General features: G+C 42.4%; 3 protein-coding genes across 14 annotated transcripts in view; 1 reads left to right on the forward strand and 2 right to left on the reverse strand.

Moving 5' to 3' along the window:
• The window catches only part of LOC112258813 (histone acetyltransferase p300-like), a 32,664-nt gene extending 28,578 nt beyond the window's left edge, over positions 1-4,086 (reverse strand). For 6 of the 11 annotated variants that reach the window (XM_042327524.1, XM_042327522.1, XM_042327528.1 and 3 more), the window contains exon 1: positions 903-4,086. In XM_042327524.1, the coding sequence (XP_042183458.1) occupies positions 903-996 (94 nt within the window). In that variant the 5' untranslated portion in view covers positions 997-4,086. The remainder of the gene's footprint in view (positions 1-902) is intronic. The other 5 variants (XM_042327531.1, XM_042327530.1, XM_042327529.1 and 2 more) reach the window with 1 other exon arrangement.
• Positions 4,087-4,898: 812 nt separating this feature from the next.
• On the reverse strand, positions 4,899-11,421 carry LOC112258811 (xaa-Pro aminopeptidase 3). 2 transcript variants are annotated; one of them, XM_024433408.2, is made up of 10 exons: positions 11,097-11,421; positions 10,493-10,615; positions 9,879-10,286; positions 9,472-9,656; positions 9,335-9,397; positions 9,099-9,212; positions 8,833-8,918; positions 8,551-8,734; positions 5,724-5,844; positions 4,899-5,321 (listed from the first exon to the last, which is right to left on the reverse strand). In XM_024433408.2, the coding sequence occupies exons 1-10, from the start codon at positions 11,167-11,169 to the stop codon at positions 5,149-5,151; spliced, it is 1,530 nt and encodes a 509-aa protein (XP_024289176.1). In that variant the 5' UTR covers positions 11,170-11,421; the 3' UTR covers positions 4,899-5,148. The 2 variants fall into 2 exon arrangements, with proteins under 2 accessions (XP_024289176.1, XP_024289177.1); XM_024433409.2 differs by lacking the exon at positions 4,899-5,321 and having other exon boundaries at positions 5,737-5,866.
• A 136-nt stretch (positions 11,422-11,557) lies between these two features.
• Positions 11,558-18,342, forward strand: LOC112258812 (hsc70-interacting protein). The gene is made up of 14 exons (XM_042327557.1): positions 11,558-11,705; positions 12,026-12,160; positions 12,594-12,642; positions 12,735-12,819; positions 14,841-14,914; positions 15,141-15,207; positions 15,325-15,409; positions 15,509-15,619; positions 16,418-16,520; positions 16,633-16,749; positions 16,834-16,885; positions 17,092-17,196; positions 17,234-17,334; positions 17,439-18,342. Exons 2-14 carry the CDS (start codon positions 12,051-12,053, stop codon positions 17,568-17,570), a joined length of 1,191 nt encoding a protein of 396 aa, XP_042183491.1. The 5' UTR covers positions 11,558-11,705; positions 12,026-12,050; the 3' UTR covers positions 17,571-18,342.
• Positions 18,343-19,841: the final 1,499 nt, after the last annotated feature.

The following is a 19,841-nucleotide window of genomic DNA, read 5'->3' on the forward strand; positions in this document are numbered from 1 at the left end:
AATGGTAGGAATAACGTCCAAACAATTCAGACTTTAAAACAACCGTTATGAAAAAGCTAGACACATGCATACACACGCATAAAATAACATTACGCTGCCACATATGTAGCGACAAAATGCACTACAACTTTCGTCTGCTCACGAGCAACTTGACTCTCGCTATCAAGTGTAGCCACTAAACAATGCAGCAGTACACAATACACAGAAGTAGTGATGGCTCGGTCACAGCGCTAACTAACTGCCGTAAGTATAACAACACTTCAGACACCATCTTACAGCGAAGTTGTCTGAACAGGTTCAAATAAATGAACCCCTACACCAATCCAATACTGAAAATGTACATGGTGTCACCTGATAAACTAGCTATGCCATCTTACCTAAGATTTATAAGCGCTAACGTTCAGCTAGTTAGCTACCCACACATCAAAAGCATACATCTTCATTGCTTGCAACACTCAAGTTAAATAGCTAACGTTAGCTAACTAGCTGGCTATCCATAAATGGTAGCAAGCTGCAGCTAGTTAAATAGGAGAAGTAACGTTAACTAGCTAAATTGGCTAACTAGCTACTGTAGCTACCTAATACATTCCCATACTGTGAGTTCACAACTTGCTATACGTGGACTATCCCATTGTTTCAAGCGGGCAGATAACTTTAAACTTTCACTTCAGACCATCACACTGGGAGGGCAATTAGCCAGTCAACTTTACTTTGACCAGTTGGGTAACAAGCAAACCTTTACTACTACCACCTAATTGGTAGCTAACGTTGGCATCACAACTTGGCCGATGATGGATGTGGCTCATTCTTGTGAACTTAGTAAAACAAGCAGGTTAACTTGCTAGGCAACATAACATCCCTGAACAGCTAGGCAGGACTGTTATAGCATTTAAAATGTTTACCGTTTCCATCACTGGCGGAGACTGAGAGGGCAGGGGATGATAGTTTAGGCCTCTTGGCTGAAGGCGGGCCGGACTCCAGAACATTATCGGCCATATTTTTTCAAGAATTAAAAAATAGCTATATATCCACAAAGGATTGGCTTATTCCCTTCTTTGCGTCTGAGTTCTTTCAAACTTCCCTCCTGTAAATGTTTGTGATTCTTCCCCCACCGTTTAGGGACGGTAGGGGGAAAGGAGGCAATTGCGATACACTCTTCCTTTCAGGGTTCCCACTCTCGATCTATGCTTAGCCGTCGCTATCAATCCCCCTCCCCTGTCGGAGATGTTGTTCCTTTATAGATTTCTCCGAGTTTAGAAGGAGGGAAGGTAGAGTCGATGAAAAAGACAAGCAAGTATGCCTTCGACAATCTCATTTAGCCTCTTTGGCGTCGGAAAAATTGTCCCAAGACCTGTCCTCCATGGCAGCATCAGTCTTTTCCGCCATAATCGCCGGCGAAATCGAGTGTTTAATTATAGAGCACTCCACTGAGGGGTCGTGTCCAGGGAAGCAAAATGGGAAACGCGATAAAGACCGCAAGCAAACCGTACCCCAGTGGTACCTTTGGAGGCCTCGTCTCATGCAACAGTTATGAGGGACCCGAAAACTGATAAATCTTCCACTTTGTCTGAATTGCCATTGCAGTCAATGCAATTTGATCCCAACATTACCACAAAGTAATGAGTTGTCAAAGAATACAATTATGGCGTTAGGTCCTTAGTCTAATAAAAAAAACACGGATGAATGTGTCCGACAGTGACAGAATATCAAAATCATCCCCATACGTAAATTGGGATCGTCAAGAAACAAGAACTGGATAGGCTTATCTATATTTGGGGCTATGAAACCGGGATACCCAGTCCCAATGAGTGATAGTGGTTTAAGATGCATTTAAAGCATGGGTTAAAAACCTCATTCAACATTGAAAACAATTCGCATTGTCTTTTAGATAAATACCATTGTATAGGGGTGCAATTCAGATCTGAAAAAATAATACAGTGAAGCTGACTGATCAAGTTCTGTTCTCCAATAGACTGTACTACACCTATGGGCTCCTATTCGATAAATTAATTCCATGCATTTAATACATTTCCCTTACCATCTACTTGTAGTCTACATCGTGTCATTAGTTTGTTAGTTTGTCAATGCAAGGCACTGAATTGGAAAAAATAACGGACATGTGAATGCACATTTGGATGTTGCAACCTTTGCGCGATTATGCCAATTACATGCAATGAGGTTAAATTTAAGCAATACAATTTTGAGCAATTAGTTTGTGTTATGACAAATAATTTAGGCTAAATTCTGAGATTTGATGTTGCAAAAATCGTTTGAGTTATAGCCCAGTGTGCCAATTAATGTCCTATCAAATTGATTCAATTAGTCCTAGTTTTATTTTGCAGAGGACGTTTGGTTTACTTGCCCAAGTGTTGAGATTTAAAGCTTACCCAAGAAAGCGCTTCAAAGGTAATCATATAACCTACTGCAATAAGATCACCATTGATTAGAAAGATGAAATTGGTTGATAAATATAAGAAATCATCGGTCACTGCGTATACTGATTTAGGTTGCACTGTATGTGAAGAAAAAAATCCCGACCAAGAACAAGAGAACACGGCGATGAGCGAAAATCTGATAAAGCGAGGGGGTCGCTACAACATTATGGCTATTTTAGAAAAGTGTCAAGCTTCGTCCATAAAATAATGATAGCAACACCCCCAAACATATGTGGTCCACAAAATCCTTTGAGTCTTTGTGGTGGTAAATGCCCCCCTTCACGATTATCCTAATTTATATTTTCCTTTAAACCTTCCTTTTTACTCCCCCTTCAAATACCCAACATACAATTATCGGTATATTTGTCTATGCGGGCATTTTTTCATCTTGTGGCGATGGGTAAATTACGATTTTTTTTTCATGTTGTATTTTTCTTTCGCTCGCAGGTTTTTTCTTCGTTAAATATATTGCCTTCTTCCGCCTCTCCTCTCCACTCCGTAAAAACACCCCTTCCTTGGATTTTCAGAGAATTTCCCTTTTTCACTCCCTCATTCTTCTTCTGCCTTATCTTTTATTTTTACTTTCTTCCCTCTTTTCGCACCGACACGACATTGCCACTCTTTCACCGGCGGGTCTCGGAGTCGCTATTATCGGTGCTGAAGTCGCTTTCTTTCTCGGTATCTCCTGACTCTCTCCGTCTGTCCGCACAAACAAAATGGCGGCTTGTTGTTTCTACTCCTCTGATACGGGGGAGGGTTGAGGTACAGCAACATTAGGCGTGAAGGGGGTTGGTACTCGGGTTTGCCCGGAAAATCCTTTCGTATTTTTTCGGAGCGGCAATACTAGTGCTATTATCTGTAGAGGGCAGTCGTGTTCCACCAACATATCAGAATATATTTAAGAGGGCGCTTCGCTTCTATCGATACAAATAAGATTATCATTGCGGCAAACGATGCTCATATAGGCTATATCAGGTGTCTCATTTAGGTAGATTTAGGACCACCCGTTACAAATAATAGAACTGAATATTCTGTTATAACAGCATTTTCAATTAGACATGACTACTATAAAAACTAACACACACAAAAATATACATTTTGTCTTCATCAATACTCATCTCAAATCCCAATATTCCTAATAAATGAGACAATTCTTGCACAATAAAGCCATTATCTAATGCTCTCCTATCCAGCAAGGAACCTGTGAATTGTATTAGTTGTGAGAACAGACATTTTCTATTTTTACAATAGAAAAGACAATGAAAACATTACCACATTCAGATCCATGAGGAATAATCAAGCAGTCCTCCAGAAACCCATATAAATAATTGGGAAAACAAGTGATGCTAGTGAATACATGGTAGTGGATGTACCACCGCCTGTAGTAAATGTTTGCTGCCAGTCAAAAGATACCCTGTGTTAAAAAGGTGGATTTTGTGGTGCTCATTGCCAGTTATAAACTGTGGCTCAACTCTCAAAGAAGTCTAAGAAACTGGACATTATTGTGGCTTGCAGCAGAAACGTTTTTGGGACTTAAGGATTTTATACTGAACAAAAAATATAAACGCAACATGCAACAATTGCAAAGATTTCACTGAGTTACAGTACATAGAAGGAAATCAGTCAATTGAAATAAATTCATTAGGCCCTAATCTATGGATTTCACATGACCCGGCAGGGGCACAGCCAATTGGGAGCCAGGCCCACCGCCAATTGGGAGCCAGGCCCACCCACTGGAGAGCCAGGCCCAGCCAATCAGAATGAGTTTTCCCCCACAAAAGGGCTTTATTACAGACAGAAATTACAACACCCCCCCTTTCTCAGACAATCCCCCGGCAAGAAGCCAGATGTGGAGGTCCTGGTCTGGCATTGTTAAACGTGGTCTATGGTTGAGGCCGGTTGGATGTACTGACAAATTCTCTAAAACAACGTCGGAGGTGGCTTATGGTAGAGAAATTAACAGTAAATTCTCTGGCAACAGCTCTGTTTGGACATTCCTGCCGTGTCAGCATGCCAATTGCACACTCCCTCAAAACTTGAGACATCTGTGGCATTGTGTTGTGTGACAAAACTGCGCATTTTAGAGTGGCCTTTTATTGTTCCCAGCACAAAGTGCACCAGTTTAATGAGCATGCTGTTTAATCAGCTTCTTGATATGCCACACCTGTCAGGTGGATTGATTATCTTTGCAAAGGAGAAATGCTCACTAACAGAGACTTGAAACACATTTGCACACAAAATTTGAGAGCAATAAGCTTTTTGTGTCTATGAAACATTTCAGGAATCTTTTATTTCAGCTCATGAAACATGGGACCAACACTTTAGATGTTGCGTTTATATTTTTGTTTAGTTTACACATCTGAAGCACTTGGAAGGGGTATTGGTGCCGGAAGACAGCCCGCCCTCCCAGGCTCCCCCTGAGCATGTGTAGGGATCAGATTAGTTTATTTTTTTAACAGTGAAGTTGTTTGTTAGTTTTTGTTGGTAGTTCCATTTTTTGGGGGAAACTCCGTTTCCATCCCACACAGTAGGTGGCGGGATGCACATTAAATTGTGCAATCGCCAATATACTGAAGACGAACCCACTGAAATGTGACCAGTCACTCGAGAGGGATGAACACTCACTCTTGCTCACACTTAGCATTTTGATGAGTGTATACAGTCACACTCTAGTTGGGAGCAAGGTATATACCCTCCCCATGTCTAGTCTCTCTCAGCCCCAACTCTGTGCACAGGCTCTTTCAACATCAGCAATGGTTTTGGGTGTGTCAGAGGACAGGATCAAGGGGTTTATCTCGTCTTGAATCACAACGTCGTCCTCTATTCTCACCCCAAGTCCACGGAATCGATCTGGAACCTGGTCATCGTCCTCACATATGTACAGCCCTGAAAGAGAGAGATGGACTGGAGTGTAGTCACTTGATGTATTCATGCACACACATGCATTAAACACTGGAACAGTAGTGCTTCAGTGTTTGTATAGGAATCTCTGGCTGTTTCACTGGGAAGGCTGGGTTTACACTACACAAAACATTCTCCTTAGCAAACATAAATGATGGTTGTGTAAAGTTACAAATTCTACCATGCAAACTATGTGGAGCCCACCATGTGTGCGGTGAGTGGTACAGTAATAAAGTGTTGCCTCTAAGGCAGAATACTCCTAGTGGAGTGTTAATCCAGCCTAAAAAGTGCACCGTTTTTCAAAGTTTGTCAATCAGTTGAATATGACTAATATGAAGAACTGAGTGAGTGACAGAGAGATTGTACACTGGCTCATGGATACAGTACCTGGCTCTATTGTGATTGCCATTCCAGGCTGGAGGGGCTGAGAGCGGGAAAGCTCAGGGGTATCGTGTACATCCATGCCCAGGTAGTGACCAACATGGTGGGGGCAGTAGCGCCGTGCCGCCTGGAAGCAGCAATACAGGTCACTGAAGCAACAAAGTACACTGCATGTTCAAGCGCTGAACTGAATGTGACTGTTTGATAGGGTCCCTTCTTTCAGTTCTGTGTCTGCCTTTTATTTTGACATATTTGGCACATACACCGGATAGGTGCAGTGAAATGTGTTGTTTTACAGGGTCAGCCATAGTGGCACAGCACCCCAGGAGTAAATTAGGGTTAAGTGCTTTGCTCAAGGGCACAGTCAGATTTTCACCTTGTCATCTCAGGTATTTGAACCAGCGACCTTTCAGTTCCTGGACTAACGCGCTGATCGCTAGGCTACCTGCCATCATGGGTAGGCCTAATACTTATAATAACGGTCAGTAATAAACCATTTACAAACAGTTTGTTCAACATTTATTAATCATTACTCCAACATTAGTACATCACACTACTACAACAGTGTGATTGTTCTGGAATAAAATGTTCAATATATTTCCTTAAACATCCTGTGTTGTGTTCTTACTCCTTTAACATTGACATGTTCTAGGCCAGGTTTTCCCAAACTAGGGGTCACGACCCAATTTACAATATCAAACAAGATAATATAAATCATAAGACAGTTATGTATATTCTTCTGTATATCAAATTATATATACATGAATTTAATTTCCTTTAAAGACTCAGACCTGATTTGTATTGGGGTCGTGAGAGAATTCGTATTTAGTTAATAGAAACGGGGTTACATCAGTAACCACCGGTATCCGCTAAATGCAGTTGTAATGAACAGAGCGGTTTCTGTTTTCTTCCTACAACCGAGTGGACAAGATTAGGCACTAAATCAGACTTGAGGTGGTGATGTTCTTTTCTACACAGAAGATCATACAACATTATTGCCTGATAATCTTCTGAATTTCCCAATACCTTTCTGATGCATTTCAGTCATTTCAAACCATACCGATTGAAATACTGTCAAAAATACTGTCAGACTGATATGACTGACTGTCATAGCCCAATTTTAAAAAGTTTACATTGGCCGTTGATTATATATTTTTTTTTACATGGTGGGGTCACTATTTTTATGTTTTTTTTTATCAAAATGGGGTCGCAGGCCAAAAGTTTGAGAACCCCTATTCTAGGCCATTTTGAGACCATCTGGTACTGCTAGAATGCCTAACATGGCAATTGCATGTCCATCTTTTGCTGAGAAATTACACAGGTCACTCTAAACATTTATAAAGAACTATAAATCGAGAAAGCAAACAGATATCAATCACTTCGGTGCCATTGCTGAAAGCTCCTCCACCACGCACCAGTCTTGCTGAATGCCTTCTCTCCTACCCAGCCTCCCAACACAAGCGTCACCCAAGCAGGTGTGATACCTAGGCTACTCCTGTGGTGTGCTGCAATCCTTGTCCCCCACCTTTCGGTCTTCTCCCAACTACCACCCAGGCCTGATTATTTTGCAACCTCATAGGCCTAATATTTTAAATCGGAGTCATAGAAAACGTATGGCTATTTCTCAAGTTGATCTGTAGGCTACAAATGAACATGTTGCTATTGTCTACCCTAGACAGAGGGTGATGAATTTAGGGCCCGATGCCTCATAAACGCAGAGAGATTTGAGTGTTTTTACAATGTTGCATCCTGGGAGAAACGATACGCTTGCCCAAGTATTGCACTAGAGAACTCTGCGTGTTTTTCACATTTGACATGGAAAAAACTGCACGTTTGCGTTTACATATCTAGATTGTTCTGTCGGTAATTAACCATGTCTCTGGAATGTACGCACCTTTTGAAATCAGTGGTGTTAAAGACTGATTCTAGTAATGTCTGAATCAAAATGTAAAATCCGAACTAGACTTGCCATTATTTTTGTTGCTTTTAAAAATGTTTATTTAACCTTTATTTTATTGGGGCGGCAGATAGCCTAGTGGTTAGAGTGTTGGACTAGTAACCGGAAGGTTGTCAGCTCAGGGATTCGATCTTGCAAGGTCAAAATCTGTGGTTCTGCCCCTGAACAAGGCAGTTAACCCACTGTTCCTAGGCCGTCATTGAAAATAAGAATTTGTTCTTAACTGACTTGCCTATTTAACTAGGCAAGTCAGTTAAGAACAAATTCTTATTTAAAATGACAGCCTACCCTAACCCAGACGACGCTGGGAAAGTTGTGCGCCACCCTATGGGACTCCCAATCACAGCCAGTTGTGATACAGCCGGAAATCAAACCAGTGTCATCTCTTGCACTGAGATGCAGTGCCTTAGACCGCTGCGCCACTCGGGAGACCATTTACTGTCAGGAAATGTGCAATCAAACTCAGATCCTGACATTTCTTACCCATCTGAATTAAAAAGGTCAGCACATAAATTTACGGATTATAAAGAACCTAAATGGTTTATTACTGAACGTTATTAGTATTAAAGTGTTTGTTATACAATAGGGTTTTTGATAAACAGCATTAACCTCTAATACCCTTTCCTAGCCATTGAGTCTACGTGGTTAAGTCCCCTTAAGCCACAAAATATAACCTATTACTTTCAGTTAAATATTACTATTAAAACATTTGAGTTAATAAGTGATATATTATAATTTACGTTGATGCAAAACACCCTTCAGTTATCTATGCATGCATTTGATACCATTATCAGTTAACCTGGACATGGAGTTATTTTCTCCAACCATGGCCATGGAACTACTTTGAGCAGAAGGACACAGCGACACTGAGCGTACCTTAAGTGTATCAGCATCACTGGTGGAGCCCTTCACGATACCCAGCTGTTTGAGTTGGCGTCCCAGCAGAGCCAACATGGTGCTGTAGATGTGGTCCAGACTGGCTCCTGGGGAGCACAGAGACAGACAGGCCTTCTGCACCTCCAACACCCCCTCATACAACTCTGCCTGGGCAGGGCTGAACCTGGGCTCACCATGCAAGAGAGGGGTAGAAAAGGAGACTTAAAAGAATGGAGAGAAGGAGCGAATATCCAAAATGGTATCTCTGTTGATGCAACTCACTTTCCGTTCACCGGCCAGGTGCGAGTAATATCACTGACATAACAGAAGTATTCACACCCTCCATCAAGTAGCACCATCTCCCCATTCTGAGAGAAAGAAAAGACAAGGAATTGGGCAAAGTCTTGTTTGTCTGGACACTGACAGAGAGTTACTGTTATAGATGTAGTATGTACCATCGTGGCAAAGCTGGGGTGTTAATAATTCTAAAACTTCTAACCTCAATTGTGGGCCCACATTCAGCAGCAACATTACATATGTCCCTTCACCTTGACAATCTGGTTGTTGTTTATGTAATGAAGTGTATTGGCTCGGTTTCCACCAGCAACCACAGGAGGATAGGCCAAGAAATTGGCTCCATGGGCACGGCACTCAAAATCAAACTAGGGTTGAGAAAGAGATTCACATTAACATTTCATCATTATCGTTGCTACCATAGGTGTTAAACCATATTTTCAATGACAACACACCATAATTATAAAGTGTCTAAAGACCTGTAACTCACCTTAGCATACAGTAGAGCTTCATCAATGTCCCCTTGAGACATACCCATAGTCTTCTTGAATGCCTGAAAGAGGGGATGCAAAGGGTTACGTGAACAGTTGAGAGTGCTTCACTCATGGCGTGTGTGAGGTGACTCACCTGTGCTGTGATGCGACCAGCCTCCTTCATGAGAGCCACCTCGGCTGGGCTCTTGAGGGCCCTGAGGGAGTGTGTAAGGGGTCTGAGAGAGCGCACCATGGGCCCCCCTTCCAACAGGGGCCGAACATGGGTCTGGTGGAGCCCAGGGTGGCAGGGCTTGGAGCCATCATACCACACAGTGCTACCTGAGAGGGAACCATCAAAGTAGAATTGTTAGTGATATAGTTTGTCTAATTTCTTTACATCACTTTAAAATGGTTCAAACAGTTGCATTTGTTCGGAATGAAAATTTGATCCACAATTTGGAGCTATGTTCCTCAGGCTTTTAATCCCTAATCTTTCATCCCAAGAGTAACATTTACTCTAAAATATGTATGTTCAAATTACTTTCTCCTAGTTACGCCTACCTTTAAGGCTTTTGAGTACAAGTCCCAACTCTTCTGTGCAGTGGACCCTCTCCACCCCCGTCAACGCTGCCGCCCCGTCCTTCCCTGACCTGGGCCCGTCCCACAGCTCCCTGGCCGGGTCCCTGCGGGGTACAAAGAGGATGGCTTGGTCCGGGCGGCCGGTACCACACAGAACCAGGGCGCTGTCTGGCTCAAGGATGCCTGTGAGGTAGAGGAAGTCCTGGTTCTGGTGGAAGGGGTAGGGGATGTCATTGGTCATGTAGCGGATTGGGTGGGAGAGGACTATGACGAGGTGTTTGTTGGACGAAACAGTGGGTCCCAGCCGATCTGCTTGAACCTCAATGAGAGAGGCCAGTCTTTGCCGACGGAGATCAAACTCTGTTTGGGTTAAGCCAGGGGTCACCTCACCTGTGACAGAGAGCAAGAAGGGGAAGAAGTTATAAACCCACCATTCAAAACTCCCTGAAGCGACAGCTCTGTACTACACAACAGTATTCATAGCCATAGTTTGTGGTTGTGAATAGGATAACAATGAGCTTTGATTTCAGGTAAATGCTGTAGAGTAACTGATTGGCAGAAATGGGAAATAGCTGTATGCCCATGAGTACATAAACCATTTTTTATGAGGTGTGGATGAGTGAAGGGGCTTAGCTGGCCGAGGTATCTTGGTGGAACCTTCTGCGGTTTCCACCCTTCTGGTTTAACGGAGACATTCCGGCATGGGCACCACAGATGACCTGCAGAGAGGTTACCAGTGAGGGAAAAGTTTGCTTATAAATTCACAGTTCTTTTTCACGTAGGTCTTAAAGAATCTTCCACAATCAGCTGGCCATACAAATCTACCGTATTTAAGACCTATAATAAAAGTATGACATTATTGGGGAATAACATGCATTATGCCTTCCATCTTGCTGAGGCAAGCATTTGTGTTATACAAACATAACATGTGAAATTAGCTTGCATAAATCATGGGGAAGATCTCAATTGCATACTCCACGCGTCCTCTCTAAAAACCCATTGGGTGAGAAAGCAAGAGGTCCCTCCCCTCAGACCTTCTCCTCCAATAGGATTTGAGAAAAGGACGCCAGAAGTACACAATTGTGACCCTGACTACAGTAGTTAGATAAGCTAATTTGTCTGTACAGTGGCAAGATATAAAAATGACCTTCTACCATTGTAATACATTAAATACAAATAACCAAATATTTCACCACTCACCTTGACTCCAAAACTTTGAGTATGACACCAATTGGGTAGCGGATCTGGTCAAAATGTTAGGTGAGGGCAACATTGTTGCAACTCGGTCAGACTATCAGCGACAGTTAACTCCCATCATCATAATGTCACAAGTGGTGTCGCTAAATTGTATTGAGGTATATACAATTGCATCAAATATAAATACTTTAGCAGACTAAAAACCAAACATAAACTATATAACACAACTACCTCTTCATACCACAGCCAACATTTAGGAATCTGTGACTATATCATGTCGCTAAATGCGTCTGTCCGTCTGCGGTGCTTGTGAGGTGACAAGTTTCAGCCTCCCCTGTAAGACAATCGTTACCATTGGTGGAAGTACAATTTTACGTTTTTTGATTGGATAGCAATTATATGACCTCTTTTGTTTGCGACTTGATCCATTCACGCAGGACCTCATCGCTTGTTTTGTTTGTCATATGTTTCTATCTAATTAATGCCTGCGTTAAAGAAATCTACGGAACAACATACACCATCGACTAGTATTTTAAAGCGATTGTTGTGGAGGTTTGATTGCACCCCTCTACTCGAAGCTACCCGTCGTTGAAGAGCTGTCTGGGCATACAGGTAGCTAATCTAGCCCTCATATGCTGTGTTTTATTGGAAATATTTAACATTTCTGGTTTGTTTTCTCTGATTTTATCATGCATTCAAATAATCCCAACGGCATGACTAACTCGACAGAATTCCAGAATATTCTATCCTCACAATCCATGCTACATTTATGCACGTGCCCGGGGACAAACTATGTTTTCTGAGATAAAGGAGTTAGCTAGTTTACTAATAATACTAAATGAGGCTGTGCAGCACAAGTGTATGCTATCAATGCTCATATTTAACTAGCTAGCAGTTTCATTTTTACTTCCTCGCACTTTCTTGTTGTGTAGCGTGTTCTGGACCTGTGAAGTGAGAATGGACCCGCGGAAAGTGCATGAGTTGAAGGCCTTCGTGAAGTTGTGCGACGAAAATCCCTCCATATTGCACCTTCCCGAGCTCGGCTTCCTCCGGGCCTGGTTGCAAGGGTCAGTTGATAATCCTTCTGTTTATCGCATAGCGTCAAGCGTGCACTTGGTCTTTATCGTTAAAATTCGTGGGCCACTATCTGTTAGGAGTCGGATCAACCCATGTTCAAAACCCGGTTTATTCCCCGGATATCAAGAGTATTAGAGTTAAATGAATGAATCCATTGTTAATGCATTTTCGTGTGATTTTTGTTGTTGCCAATTCTCCAACTACCCTGAACGAGAATGCCGCAGTCACACCCACTCGCTGCTGCTAAGTATCAGGCATATTTCTCGGTCTGATAAGTCAGTACAACGTACTTTATTAATTGAATAAAAAATATAAATTCCTACTGTACTAAGTAATACACCAACATGTACTGACAGCAGTTGGCAAAATTGAAATGCTCATATTGGAAAGAATGAAAAATTGAAAGAAGATCTTTTTTTTCAGAATGGGAGCTACAATTCCACAAGCCCCCCAAAATGACTCCTCATGCAAGGTATAAGTATGACTTGTTTCATATATCCATCCAGTTGCTATATTTGACAGCCTACCAGTACAGTTCAGCCAATAAAACTTAATTCATTTCAGGGTGGGTGTCCATGTGCTGGCTCTCCTCCCCCTGCCTCTGCTCCTGAGCCCAATGCCCCCTCTGAGAGTGAGGAGAGTGAACTAGGTATGTCCATGGCAGCTTTCTCACACCTGGCCCACACATTTTCCCACAGTCACCCATCGAGTTCATAAAGAAAATGAGTACACAGGCCAAAGGGTTATTATCCTCTGAAAAGGAAATTATTTTTTAGACTCGCACACCATACCAATAAATCATCACCCAGACATTTAGTTCCATTCCATCTAATACATTCAGTGATACAGTGAAGACCGCAGATCAACAAACAATCTGTTGCATGACCACACAGTTTGTAACGCTGCCTTATAAACTGATTGCCAAGCTCTTGAGCAGTGCTTATACAACCAGTGGCGATTACAGCATGTAAATCTTGGTGGGGCAAAAAAAATAATGTTGCTCCACTAAACGATACATTAACTGCACTATAATGGTGACAAACGATGCCCACAAACTGTTAGGGCCTACATAAAGCTGTCCCTACAGCAGTCCCAACATCTTACCACTGCTACACCTGGCTATCAGCGGAGCCTTGTCTGGCAGCAAAACCGTTCATTCAGCCTCATTTACTGCCTTTTAAAAAAACAGCTGATATGACTGACTTGCTTAAGCAAATGTGGTTTCTACTGACACTTGAGAGGTACAAACTATGGCATAAGGGGACAAGCGGATAAGAGGTAATCAGTCATTTCGATTAAGACAATGAGTGAACCAGGACAGATGTAGTCAATATAACTATTTGTTCTGCACTTTTGAAATGTACAGTGACAGATTTCAGAACATGGGCCGTTCTTAGTGTTTTCCCTGTACACCAAATCAGAACCGTAGGATAAATAAAAGGGGCATATAAGCACACAATGAAAGCTCTTACAATATTAAATGATGACATTTATCAAAAACAGGTTATAGTCTACATGTACACCACCGAGTCAGAACAGTAACTTCAGGTGAAATTAAGAGGTGAAAATAGACCAAATTATTAGGGTGAGGCGCATGGGCTACTAACAGCTTAATACACAACATATACTTAGTATTACTTTCTTAGCTACAGTATACATATCTCCCTGGCATGTTACATCATTTATGCAGCAGCATATAAGACATTTTTGGACTCTCCTTGTTGTGATTTGCTCACTTGAAAAGGAAGATGGTGTGGCGGTCCTTCGCAGGCAAGTTTTGTCATCAAAGAAAGAACTAGGCCGGATTTACAATTCCGATTTGGATGACCGTTCAAATCTTATTTTCCCAGTCTGAGCTCATTTATCCCCAACTTCCCAGTTGCAATGCTTGCAGTTAGCCACTGTCACAAATTCCTTCCAAACAACTCATTGATGAATTTGCGATTTCCAACTTGTGTAATGTTTATGGCCAATGAGCACCGATACGTTTAAAAAAAAAAAAAAAAATACATTTAACTATAATTTCTCAATTTATTTTCATATGACAACAATTAAGTGATTTGCCAGTAGATTGTTGAATTGATGACTGCTAGCTAAGATTTTGAAAGCAAGATGTTGACATGATCAGTCCAATCAAAGCTACTGTACATAATGTGATTTGATGTCATTTTATGTGTCGACAAAGACCTTGAACCTTCTTGGAAGGGCACTACTAATGTAATTCTATGGCAGGAGCCAAAGGGCTTGAATTTTCTATGTCTACCCTTACTACTTGGTTGTGACGTAGTGTCCCTGTGAGTGACAGAACACTGAGCCAATCACGGCGCAACGCTCCTCTATTTTCTGCAGGCTTTCCCCACCGCCACAGAAAGCACTGAGCTAGGCTGAAAGACCATATTTGTATGCGGATTTATTAACTAAATGATATATATTTGTTTTTACATTGTTTGCGAACTGATATGTCTCGTATTCATGCTAAAATAACATTTTAAAACAGGCAAGCCCACAAAAAAATGTGGGCTCAAAACAGGTTGGGCTCTGTCCCACCTGTCCTGAATGACGGGTTGCCACTGTATACAACATACAATAACGGAATTAGAGGCGCAAGCTTTCAGTGTCTCATATCTGCTAAAATTCTGAAGTCCTTGATGGATCCCCTTGCTACTTCAGAGATCGACCAAGATGGGGTGATTGAGCCAGACACAGACGAACCTCAGGAGATGGGAGACTTTGAAAATCTGGAGGTGAGAATATTTACTCTACTGAAGACATCCATTATTAATATAATTTAAGGATGGGAGAGTACATGAAGTGCTTTTCATTTGGGGAGTTTCTGCAGATGAGAACTATTGAGAAATGCATCTAGTGAGCATGCAAGCCCTGAAAAAGAATTCTGCTTTGGCTGGGAAAATTCAAGCAGACCACATGGCATCTCATGTCTTGCAGGTAAATAGTGTGTTCTTTCTTTAGGTGACAGAGGAAATGATGGACCAGGCCAACGAGAAGAAGATGGAAGCTATCGAAGCGTTAGGAGAAGGTGGGTTGGTTGTTCTAAGGTTCTTGCATTGACATTGCACTGACCTTGTAGTAAATTGGGAAGACATTTTAATGACCAGTGGTTATAATTATCACTTTTTGGTGCTGTCAAATACAGGTGACTTGCAGAAAGCCCTGGACCTCTTTACTGAAGCCATCAAACTCAATCCACGGGTAGCTATCATGTATGCCAAGAGGGCTAGGTGAGTCCCGCGGCTAGACTTAACAATGCCATACCACATGATGTGCTCTAGTACATGATCACGTAGTATTCATACAGAATGACGTATGTTCTTTGCCAGCGTCTACATCCGGATGCAGAAACCCAATGCAGCTAAGCGGGACTGCGACAGAGCCATTGACATCAACCCAGATTCTGCACAGCCCTACAAGTGGAGGGGGAAAGCTCACAAGTATGCTGCTAGATAGGCTGCATATTCAATCTCATCAGACACAATGCAGTTGTATATGATTTATAAGTAATACAATATATGGGGGTGCCAAGTAGTCGGACAAAATTAGTATCGTAAGGGATATTGGCAATTTTCTGGAAACTATTGTGATCACAGCATTTTTACTATTTGTGATTGGAAAAAATACATTTGCGTGTCAGCCACATCTTTCTCAAGTTAGTCAGTCATGTGCAAGGTTCTACACTAAATAACTCAACTGGCTGGCTGTCTAAAGAAAAGGCCTGGCTGTATGTTGATCATGATGCTCTGATTGGATAGAGTGAAGCTGTATTTCTCTGTCCACTCAAGTCATACTTTCACCAGATCAGTTTTTCTTGCATATTTTTCAGGCTGATCATTTAGATTGCTGCTGCCTGCTACTATGATAAATCACATGGCGAGGACATTTGCTATAAAGATGTACATATCTAACATGCGAGGCATGGGTAGGGGGGGGGGTATGAAATGCTGATGGGCATTCTGAATGAGTGTCAGCAAACTTGGCAGCCCACTGCAAGTTGAGGACACAGACACACACCGCCGCATGCTGCTCTTAATATGCAGCTTTATTTTGCAGTGAATGTGCAGGGAGGTGTTTTGCCAACATCTAATAAGTCCATAGTTAAATGAAATATTAAAACACTGTTTTTTCCGGTCACAAGTATCTGATCCGACTATCAACTGTCAATTTACAGATACGATTTTGGCACACCCCTAATAAAATACTTGGATTGAGTCTCTTCCCTCCCTGTGTGTCAGGTTGCTGGGGCACTGGGAGGAGGCAGCTAAGGACCTGGCCACTGCCTGCAAACTGGACTACGATGAGGACGCCAGCGCTATGCTGAAAGAGGTCCAGCCCAAGGTACCCAGCCCCAGCCACTAACTGTCTTTTTGAAACCAGAGCAGTTTCAAGGTTGTCTGGTCAATCGGTGTCTTCTGGTCTGACTTTCAACTCATGCTCTTTCTCTCCTCAGGCTAACAAAATCATTGAGCACCGGCGCAAGTATGAGCGCAAGAGGGAAGAGCGAGAGATCAAGGACAGGAAGGAGAGGGTAAAGAAAGCGAGGGAAGAGCATGAGAAAGCTCAGAGGGTGAGTGTTTGGTGCAAGAACAGAGAGGAGAATAAGAATTTCAAAACAGTGTCTCAACGTAAAAATGTTTTAAACTCTGCACAGGAGGAGGAGGCTAGACAAGCAGCAGGAGGAGGTGGCTTCCCAGGTTTCCCAGGTAAGAGAGGGAATATGGGTTCATGAAATGTCTTAGCTAAATCCGGTTTGTTAGTGCAGGGCTTGAACAAAGGCCTGTAATCCCGGCTCTGTAATTCTCCAGTACCTGGGCTGGTGACCACTGCTCTACATTATCTGACCATCACCCAAGGGTCCATTGGAGCCCTGTAATCGCATTAATCCTGGGTTCCTTGTCTCATGCTGTAGGTGCTGGCGGTTTCCCCGGGGGTGCTGGCGGTTTCCCCGGAGGTGCTGGCGGTTTCCCCGGAGGTGCTGGCGGTTTCCCTGGAGGTGCTGGCGGTTTCCCTGGAGGTGCTGGCGGTTTCCCAGGGGGCTGGCGGTTTCCCAGGGGGGGCTGGCGGTTTCCCAGGGGGGGCTGGAGGCTCTCCTTTCGGCATGCCTGGTCTGGGAGAGCTCTTTAACGACCCAGAGGTGCTCAACGCCATGAAGGTACGATGCCCCTTAAATTTAAGTGTTTGCAGTCTTACAGTTAGCCCTTGGATTCCTTGTCAGTATCCATATCTAATCCCATCTCTCCTGGGTTTTTTCTCCAGGACCCTGAGGTGATGGCAGCTTTCCAGGATGTGGCTCAGAACCCAGCTAACATCGCCAAGTACCAGGGTAACCCCAAGGTCATGGCCCTCATCACCAAGCTGAGCGCCAAGTTCGGGAGCCCTTCGCCCTAGAGGAGAGGAGGTGAAGAAAAGAGGGGCGATTTAAAAAGAGGGGAGCGGGAAGAAGAACGAGTGGCGGGAGAGTAACAAATGGATGTCGTCAGGTGTTGGGAGAGCTAAAAAGCTTACTTGAGATTATTCCACTGTGTATGGATCAAATGGGTAATGTTGATTGGCATATGGGTAAAGAGGAGACTAGAGGCATGCAGCAAGTTTTACACTAGACAAGGGTTTGTGGAGGGGGGGGTCAACAGCAACTCTTATACTGTATGTTCTTAAATGGAGCCCACCTATTTGGGGCTGTTAGCTCTTAGTGGTTACTCAAGCAAACTCATGGATACTGATGGGAACACTACTGGTTAATGATGGGGAATCAAAACAGCCTGTCAGAGCCTTCTCATTCAGAATTCCCATCGACTCCTCTTCCCACCCATCCCATCCCTTGTTGTTTTTTACCTGAATCTGGAATAGTCAAACAGGACTCACACATTAGACACCAGCTCAGAGGGAACAGTTTAGAGACATTATTATATGGAGTTGTCATCTTCTGTGTTTTCTACTGAGCCAACCAAATCAATGGCTATTTGTTTTCTATCAGGAGTGGATGTGGTAAAGCTATTTCACTCAGGTTTTCTGTTTTACTCACTTTTACTGTAACGTACATTATTTTAATGTCTGACTCTCCTTCCAAATGCAAAAAAACAAGTAATATTACTATTTTGTTTGATTTTGAAACTGTAATGGAAATATCAATTCGAATCAATAAATATTTGGTTGTTGCAAATTATTTTGTCATGGTTGTTTTAATCAGATGAGTTGGTCATTAAAATGTAAGTTCCCATGATGAACACAGATCATGGCATTAGGAAAACATTGCTTCATTTCACCAGTTCTGAATGCCCTTGGTGCATTTGTCAATTAATTCCCATCAATTTATCATTCAACTACTTGTCAAGAGGCACAAGGCATGTACATTTTTGGCTACAACCAGAATGCCTCATATCACATTTATTTTTATATATCCACCAGTGGAGGCTGGTGAGTGGAGGACGGCCAAATTAGTAGCTGGAATGGAGTAGATGAAATGTAATGTGTGGATGGAGTGTTTCATTACATTCCAGCCATTACTATGAACTGTCCTCCCTTCACCAGCCTCCCACTGATATCCACTGAATGAATCGCGTTGGTTCCTATTTCAGTCATGCATTTGTTCACGTGGGTCAAACACTCTAATATATTGGTTGACAGAGCCTCCCACAATGCAGGCGATGGTAGCAGAATGAAGTTGTTGAAGAGCAACTACAGAAACTTGCAGGGATACTGTATATAATGGTGAGATAGATGGCTTGCCTCCGCCCTAATAAACATGTAGGCAGGCGCAAGTCAGACAATTATCTCCATAATGCTTCGAAAGGCAGTGGCCATCACTGGGCGCGTTTGTCATTGCAGACGATTTTAAAAGCAAGGCGTGACTGACTAATTTACAAATCACCTTGCATCATAAATAACTAATGTTATTTGTAGATAAGTCCGTCGGTCATAATTTACCCATGATATATCACAGTTTTGATGCTATAGAACACGTTTCCAACCACACTTTTATGTAATAAATAAATGAAGACTGCTCTGATGGAAACGAGAGGTTTCAGTATGATTGTAAAAATGCTAATTTAGTTGGTATGACATGGTGGATCTTGTTGTGAAAATGGTGATTGAAACGCCTTTATGCGCAAATATTGATATAAAAACCATCAAAGTAAACTTGGAAACCCGATGATATGGTGTGTGGTCCTCCCACTACGAACCCAGAAACCATGCAGTTTATTAGGCTAAAATGAAATAATTTATGAACTACAAAGGGTGATGAAAGTGCACGGTGATCTTGATGCTCCTTTCCAATAAATATTGAGGTTCTGGTGAGATGGTGATAAATGCTTGACTGCTGTTGAAAATAAAATAGTATCGCTCTTATCCAGAAACAGATCCCACCTTGTCTAGCGTATTTTTAGGTCGACATTTGGACAGTTTAACGTAACATTTTCAGTTTCCATCAGGCCTGTCATTACACTTTACTCACTTAAAGTTGTACGGAAACCTGGTTACTGGTGGGAAAATGCGCATATTTTCTTTTTGCGGATTTTAGAAAATAAACATTCAAATCTGTCGCCAATTTTATAGAATCCTAGCTACTGACTATAATTGGGCCCTGTGGCCTCCAGCCTGTACCACAGGTGATCTCACTGCTGTGGCCGGGATTTTCCCTGGCTATTTGTCTTCCTGCTG

This window comes from Oncorhynchus tshawytscha, linkage group LG09 (genome assembly GCF_018296145.1).
Source record: "Oncorhynchus tshawytscha isolate Ot180627B linkage group LG09, Otsh_v2.0, whole genome shotgun sequence".
NCBI lineage: Eukaryota > Metazoa > Chordata > Actinopteri > Salmoniformes > Salmonidae > Oncorhynchus > Oncorhynchus tshawytscha.